The sequence below is a fragment of the Photinus pyralis genome, unplaced genomic scaffold (assembly GCF_008802855.1).
Source record: "Photinus pyralis isolate 1611_PpyrPB1 unplaced genomic scaffold, Ppyr1.3 Ppyr1.4_LG2, whole genome shotgun sequence".
Classification (NCBI taxonomy): Eukaryota; Metazoa; Arthropoda; class Insecta; order Coleoptera; family Lampyridae; genus Photinus; species Photinus pyralis.
In genome coordinates, this window is record NW_022170403.1 from 47,685,762 (window position 1) to 47,694,440 (window position 8,679).

Sequence of the window (8,679 nt, forward strand, 5' to 3'; positions counted from 1 at the left end):
GATTTTATCTCTATATATAAAAATGAACCCCTGTTTCTTCTGGTCACGCAATAACTTTGGAACGACTTTATCGATTTCATCCATCTTTTTTTTTTAAGTTTTGTAATACTCTGTAGAAGGTTCTTACGGCAAGAAAAACTAAGAAAATCGCGCAGAAAATTGAAAAATTGGAGAAAACTTAACGACTATTTAAAATCGCGCGTTTGACGGTGCGGCAGCAATTGTTTTAACAGCTACATCGATCGGCATATATCTGTAACAAAATTAATTTATTCATTTCATAGTGTGCTGTCAATTCGATCAGATAGTTTATCCAGATTTCAGTGAGTTTTTTGGGATGTTTCGAGGTTATTTCACCGCCATCACGCGTTTTATATTAAAAGTGATATTTATATCCATTTTGGCATTGAATTGTTGATAGACTAAACACGTTGTATGCATAGTTATACAGGAACACTTAAGGGAGTCAATTTCTATTTTCAGTTGAATTTTAGTTTTTTCAAGATTGTGGTAAATGGATGGGTATGGATAAATACCGAGAGCAATGATAAACGCTATTCAGGACGATTTTGTATATTACAAACATTAACGGATAAAACGTACATACCTTCTGACAATTACATTATTGCAAGTGTCTCTTGTCCCAAACTCGCTTATTGCCAACCTAACACTACCCCCTCACAATTCTATTTCGAACTATAAATCTAACTTATCTGGCTTTCTAATATTACGCTTTGGTCGTGTACTTGCAGTAACAATTCCTTGATCGATATTGTCTAATACTTCGTCTTCAACTAATACTTCGTTTTGAATCGTGTGGCTTCTCTCATCCAAATTTGATGTCGTCTTATTTTCTTCCATCGTCTTCGGTACATACCCTATCCTTTTAGTTTTTGATTTTCCTTTGTCTCCTGTGCTCCTTGAATGTTTTTCTACTTGTATTATCTGGTCCCGATGTCTTCTGTGCGTTGTCCCGGTTTCCGGAATTTCACATTCATATATTACCTCGCCGATCTTCTTTGTTATCGATGCTCTAATCCATTTTTGTTCTTTGGGATTTCTATAATCTCTTATATAAACTTGTGCCCCCACCAAACATTGCTTCTTGTCTGTTACTTGGCCTTCCAGTTCGATGTTATTATTTGATCTAATCCTATCAAACTTCATTCGTAGTTTCCTTCCAAACATCTTTTGGGCTGGTGATTCTCCTGTTGTGCTATGCATTGCATTCCTATACCACAACAGATATCTTGATATCAGTGTTTCTATGGATGCACTTCTGCATTTGGGATCCTTTAATGCTTTATTCAAACTTGCTTTAAAGGTTTTTACTGTGTTTTCAGCTGCTCCATTGCTGTTCGGATGGTAAGGTGGTGTAAAAACATGTTTAATGCCGTTATTTTCGCAAAAGGTTTTCATCTCCGATGATGTGAACTGTCTTCCATTGTCTGATACGATTGTTTTAGGAATTCCATAGCGAGCGAATGTTTCCCTTAATTTTTCAATTGTAATTTTTGTATTAATTGTATTTAACTGAAATATTTCAGGCCATTTACTGAAAGAATCAATTATGATTAAAAAATATTTATCCTTAAACGGTCCTGCAAAGTCTAAATGTATTCGCTCAAAAACTTCATTTGTTTTTGGCCATGGTTTTACTAATTTCTGTGGTTCTGGTCTATTCACCAAACAAGCATCATATGATAATATCAAATTTTCAATTTCTTTATTCATTGTGCTCCACCAAAAATATGATCTAGCTATACTCTTGGTTTTATTAATTCCTAAATGAGTGGAATGTAATTCCTCAAGTATACTTTTTCGTAATATTTCAGGAATCACTATTCTATATCCTAACATGATAATGTTCTCTTCTACAGTTAATTCATTCCTTTTGTCAAAATACGGTTTTAATACAACATCGTCTTTATTTAAATATTTAGGCCACCCCCTCATTATAAAGTTATATACTTGCTTTAGTACTGTATCATTTTGAGTTTCTTGTTGAATTTGACTTAAGTTTGCTAATTTTTCAGTTTCAATAAAATTGAGCTGAGGGTGTACATCTAGATTTTCTACAAAATTTACTACTAATGGCATTCTAGATAATGCATCAGCACTAGAATTTTGTGTTCCCTTTATGTACTTAATTTTATAATCGTAATTACTAATATATATACCCCATCTCTGTAATCGACTTGCTGCTAACGCAGGCATATCTTTATTTTCCCCAAATAATGATACAAGCGGCTTATGATCGGTAAGCAACGTAAATGAATGTCCTAGCAAATATTGAGAAAATTTTTTAATTCCATAATAAATAGCTAAAGCTTCCTTATCTAACATTGAATATCCTTGCTCAGCTTTCGATAAAATTCTTGAAGTGAATGCTATTGGTCTTTCCATTCCCTGTTCGTCAATATGTGACAAAACCGCACCAATGCCATACATAGAAGCATCGCAAGCTAACTGAAGTGGTAACTTTGGATTGAAATGTATCAGTACATTATCTGAACTAATAGCATCCTTTGCTTTCTCCATTGCCTCCTCGCAACTTTTGTTCCAACGAAACTTTTCATCTTTACGCAATAGTTCATACAACGGTTTTAGAATATTTGCCAAATTTTTTATGAATCGGCCATAATAATTGACCATACCTATAAAAGCTTTTAATTGAGTGACATTTTCAGGCCTATTTACATTTTTAATTGCTTGAATTTTCGCATTATCTTTGTGTAACCCCTCTCGATCAATAACGTAACCTAGATAATTAATTTTACTTTTAAAAAATTCACATTTATCTAGCTTTACTTTGATACCAGAAGCGGCTAACTTAACTAAAACTGCTTCTAAATTTTGCAAATGTTCTTGGCGAGTACTACCTGTTATAATAATGTCATCAATAAAACAACACACTCCTTTTAACCCTTTTAAGATAGTATCAATTTCTTTTTGAAAAATTGCACATGCCGTTTTCACCCCAAATGGTAATCGTTCAACTAAATAAACTCCTTTGTGAGTACTCCACGCTAATAGTGATTTTGTCTGATCATCCACTATGAGCTGATTATATGCTTGGCTTAAATCTAATTTGGTAAATTCTACACCTCCTTGTAATGCTACAAATATATCTTCAATTAAAGGTATTGGGTAATTGAAGTTATCTAAAAACTTATTTACAGTTATTTTGTAATTAGCACATAAACGAATTGAATTATCTTTCTTAATAATTGGAACTAGTGGTGTTCCCCAATTATTTGTTTCGACTTTTGTAATTACGCCAATTTTCTCTAATCTATCAAGTTCTTGCTCAACTTTGGCCTTGTATGCAAATGGAATATTATAAGGTTTGCAAAATATTGGTTTTGTATTAACTGGAACGGTAATAGAAACTTTACTTTTGGAAAATTTTCCTAACTCGTCACGAAAAATGATTTCATATTTATCTAACAAAGCGTTCAAGCTCTTAGAATTCCCTACCACGTTAATACTATAAACATTATTGTTTTTCGATTCCACTAACTTAATTCCTAATCTACTTATCAGATCTCGACCCAATAATGGTGGACCATTACTATTTACAATTAACAAAGTTGTCATAAAATTGTTATTTTGATAACATAGGTTTACCCTTATCGATCCTAATGGAATAATCATTTTTCCATCATAACATTGTAAACTAGTACTACATCTTCTTAATGGAATCATAGACAATTTTTCCTTATAAATACCTTCGGGCAAAATGGACACACTAGCCCCCGTATCTACCTCAAAACAAAATTTAATGTTCTCTATTTCTAGCTGAATACTAAATAAACTTTGCCTATCTACAATGTCTTTATCGCTCAATTTAAATAGATTGTACAATGCCTCTGGAAAATCGTCTGTTTCAACAACTTCTTCATCGTTAACTTGTAAAAAATGTTGCTTTTTTATATTAATTGCACATACTTTACTAATATGCCCAAACTTTGAACAGTTAGTACACTTATATCGTTTATATTTACAAAATTTATAATTATGATTTGTCTCACCACAAGCGTAGCACCTCGTATTAGCCCCTGGCTGGAATTTACTTGAAGATTTTTGAATCGGTTGAAAACTCCTTGACGGCACCTCTCGTTTCTGTTGTCCAGATTTCCCCTGCAACTGTGAAGATTTTCTTCGCCCCACAAAATGAATGTTGTCTCTCTCTTTCAGCGTCACCTCCAAACTTTGTGCTAAAACTTTGAGTGCTTCCAAATCTTTCTTGGTTGGATCTTCTTCACAAATACGACTTAAAATTCTGCCTGGCAACATTCCCGTGACAAATTTGTCTTTGAGGATGTCTTCCAAATGATGAAAATTGCAATTTGAAGCTAAGCTTTTAATTCGTAAATACCAATCGTTGATAGTTTCTCCGTCCTCTTGCTTTGCACTATAGAATTCAATCCTCTCTTTAAATACTGCTACCGCTGGAGTAAAATGCTGTCTTAACAATTGACAAAGCTCCGCATATGTCTTCTCCTTTGGCAAAACTGGGCTGCATAAATCTCGCAAAATTCGGTACGTTGATGTTCCAATTAACGTGATGAGTGTCGCTGTGCAATATGGTGCATGTGTAATCTGGTTCGCCTCAAAAAATTGATCCAAACGCTCTTTATATAACTCCCAATCTTCCTTTGGATTGTATTCTGCCATCGAGCCTACAATTGGTCTGTGTCCCATGACTGCGTCAGTAACTACAACGTTTTGTGCACCGGCTGGCCTAACTGGGTCAGTAACTACAGCGTTTTGTACACCGGCTGGCATCTTTCCACCAAGTTGTAACGAACGTAGCCCAAAAAAATATGTATTAGAAAAATTAGAGCACGCGTCCAATTAGGTTATGTTGAAAAAAAATATCGACCTTTTCTTTTAACCAATTATCCTTTCCAATTATCTTTAATCCAATTATCCTCGTCGCCAATTGTGGTAAATGGATGGGTATGGATAAATACCGAGAGCAATGATAAACGCTATTCAGGACGATTTTGTATATTACAAACATTAACGGATAAAACGTACATACCTTCTGACAATTACATTATTGCAAGTGTCTCTTGTCCCAAACTCGCTTATTGCCAACCTAACAAAGATGCTACTTATTAGACGTACCAACATGGTACCAACTTACGTCGCAGAATTCATAATCCTACAAGTCAAACTAATACGAGTAAGTCAAACTGACGAGCAAAGCAAAGCGCGAAACGAAGTTACCGGAATCGATATGACCAACGCAGAAATGTCCCCTTTAAACCCTATCGAGCTGCATTTAGGTATAACGATTATCAATCAATCGATTACAGTTAAAGTAAATCGTTGCTATTAGGCTTTTAAGTTTAACACTGAAGCCCCGGGATTATGTTGCGCCAGTGGGCAAGTGAATTTGACGCCATTGGTACCGCCACCAGAGCCACTACATTCATTGGCTAGATTCTATACATTTTTTGACTCATATCCAGAAATACAATAATTGCTTTCAAATTACGGAATTTGGCGCAACAAAAAAAAGGTACGTTGGTAGATCTGAATTGCCAAAAGCAACTAGAAGTGAGTGCGTTTATTTTTTATTATTTTGGGGAGTGATGGGGAGATTTTGGGGCAAGTGTGTCAAAATCTCTTTTCCGGCTAAACGGTTGAACCAATTTAAACCAAATTTGCTACACCTATTCTTAGACATAAAAGGGCAGAATCGCGCATGCGCAGGTAGGGTCGGTGGTACCTGTGCTAGCCACAGCGAATTTCATGAAATAATTTTTTGTTATTATTTATTCCAGTTCGAATTGGATAGGTATTCATAGCTAAGAAAGAGGACAACGTCCGTCGGGCCAACTAGTTATTAATATTACTGTCGTGATGTTATTATCAATACCATGGAATAAAATATTACAATACTCATCGATTTGGACTTGACGATCTACGCTGTAGCAAATAGCAACTAATATTCTTTGGCTGTCGCTCCACAAACTTAGTAGATCCACATTATGTGTTGTCGTTTACATTTTACTGCTTGAACCTTTCAATTTCAAATCGCAAGGGCCGCACGTGTGCGCGCATTTTATTTGTTTAGTAAGTACCAGAATTTACATACCGCCCTTCCTTTTTTTTTAGTTCATGCAATAATCAATTTAAAATTGGAAACAATCCCCGATCGATCCCGATCCTTTTGATATCGTGTAGTAAATACTAATAGAAATGGTAGGGGTGACATGACCATTCAGATCTAGTTGATGCTAATAGATTAGCGGGCCAAAATAACCATACTGTACCGAGCTCCTTATTACTCCACCTCGCCGGGGGGCCCACGTGGATAAATATCGTAAAGGGGCACGTTATTCTGATTGCACTGATACAGTTGATAGTACTTAGAAGTTGCGGCGGCGTTTTGATTTATTCATTTCTAGAGTCACGCGGAATCGTTTCGGAAGCCAGTCTGGCAAACGATGAACCCAGGGATTTGAAGGGTATACGGCGAACGGCCTGCAACAGAATTACGACACAGGTTAAACTATAATTTCCCAAAGCGGGAATGAAAAAATTAACTAGCCATATGTATGGGGAAACAAAAGAAAGGAAAAAAACTCCTCTTATAATCAACGAAAATAAAAGTTTTAAACTCCTATCTTAAAATCAATGGCTATATTTCAGTAGCGCAAAAGATGCGAAGGAGCAAAAGTGATGCAAAAGCTCAAAATACGGCGACAAATGCCAAAAAGGTAAAACAAGAGCCTTTCTTCATAACGTACACGTACAATACTGCTCAAAATTAAAACTTTCTTTCATTAATTTCTCGAATCCCCGATGTGAAAATCTGGAGGCCTTCTCAAACATCAAGATAGTTAAGCGCGCTTCAAATCGCACCAAACTCCAGTCAAGCGACGTTTGCTGCAACATCTCTATTCAGCTACGGGTTATTATGCTTACTACATTGATCAGATTAAAATTCCTAAATTCAGAAGTCCAGTACTTAATACCAATTATTTCTTGTGAATTTCGGGTCAAACGTAACTTCGATCTCCTTGCAACTTCTATCCTAGTTCTCACTTAGAATTGCGAACATAAAATCGGTGACTAGTTAATAAACGGAACTGAAGCCATAAAATATTAATTTTCCCTCTAACCTACCAAATGACGAATACTTTCGGATGCTGCAAGAATAATTTGAATAGCCTTTCGGGAACGGTTAACATAGGGTCTTATACTATGCGATCAAAAATTAGTTGGTTTCGAGTTACCTTTGGAATTTTTGTTTACATGGGAAATCGTACTTAACTTGAACTTCCAAAGGCGACTCGACAGCAACTCATTTTTGATCGGCTGTTATTTACTCAGCGGTTGGAATACCATGCATTAGGCAGGTTCGACATTTTTTGATTTTTACTGAAATCGGGAGATTTTGTTGTTAAAAAACGCTCAAAAAAAATTTGGGCGCAAAATATTGATATTTACGTTCGCTGTAAGCATTTTAAAATCAAGGGTTCACATTCCGTCACGCAGGAGTTGTGCGCCTTTACAACATCTTTTCGACGACACCAATTTGAAAAGAATCGGACCAAAACTGTAGTAGAAGATAGGAAAAAATTATCAAAGTCCTCGTGTGAGATCGAAGGGACTTCAGCGCATTTTTGTGTAGCAGATCAGTATTCTATTAGCCACTTTTGACTCAACCATCAATAAAAGATCTTGTCGAAGGCTACTACATTCACTTTGTCGGTACCCGCTTCCACTTTCCGCGTGCACCCGCAATTCGCGTTTAAAGTTTTGACTACACCATCAGTAAAATCTTGTCGGGGTCTACCATATTCCCTTTGTCGGTATCCACTTCCGATCTCCCGTTCCCTTCCAATACGCGTTTGAAGATTTGACTCCACCATCAGTGAGATCGTGTCAGGGGCTACCACATTCCCGTTGACGGTATCCACTTCCGACGCCCCGTTCACCCCAAATTCGCGTTTGAAGTTTTCACTCCACGATCAATTAGATCTTGGAGGCTACCACATTTCCTTTTTCGGGGCATACTTATATTACACCCACATTTTGGTGGATTTCGCTAAAAACCTTCCACAAGATAGTACTTAATTTTTGGGGCACTTCTCATTGGTCGAGATTCTATTGGCGACACGAGAAAGAGAGACAGCGATTTGAGCTTTACGAAACGTTAAATCGCGTGACAAAATTCGCAACGGAAGGTAAAAGGCGCCCGAAGTTGACTACATCTCGAAGACGCGTTCGCGCGCCTTGCTAACGGTCGTTAATTTCGCCCCTAGGACAAAAAACAAAATTCCGCCACGCAGGAGTTGTGCGCCTTTACAACATCTTTTCGACGACACTAATTTGAAAAGAATCGGACCAAAACTGTAGTGGAAGATAGGAAAAAACTGAAAAACCTTCACGTTAGTAAACTACGCTCGAGGATGACGCCCAGGTATCGCCAACCCGACATCATGTAGCCCTATCCCTAAGGTTGACAAATTACACGGCCTTGTAGATACACGTACACCCGTTGCCTTTCTACAAGAGTTCTTCTACGCGCCCACATTTGCTGCCAGCCAGCCGGCCAGCCAGCCAGCCAAAGTGAGATTAAAAGCTACTTTTTACAAATAAATTTGCAAAAATGCGCTAAAAAAAAGGTGCGCATTGTCGCAATAGTATATAGTA

At 36.8% G+C, this 8,679-nt stretch overlaps 1 protein-coding gene across 1 annotated transcript; it reads right to left on the bottom strand.

Annotated features, from left to right (window-relative positions):
- Positions 1–696: 696 nt before the first annotated feature.
- On the bottom strand, positions 697–4,810 carry LOC116164061 (uncharacterized protein K02A2.6-like). The gene is made up of 2 exons (XM_031478189.1): positions 4,790–4,810; positions 697–4,747 (listed from the first exon to the last, which is right to left on the bottom strand). Coding segments are annotated over exons 1-2 (4,053 nt in total). The 5' UTR covers positions 4,792–4,810.
- Between the last annotated feature and the right edge of the window lie 3,869 nt (positions 4,811–8,679).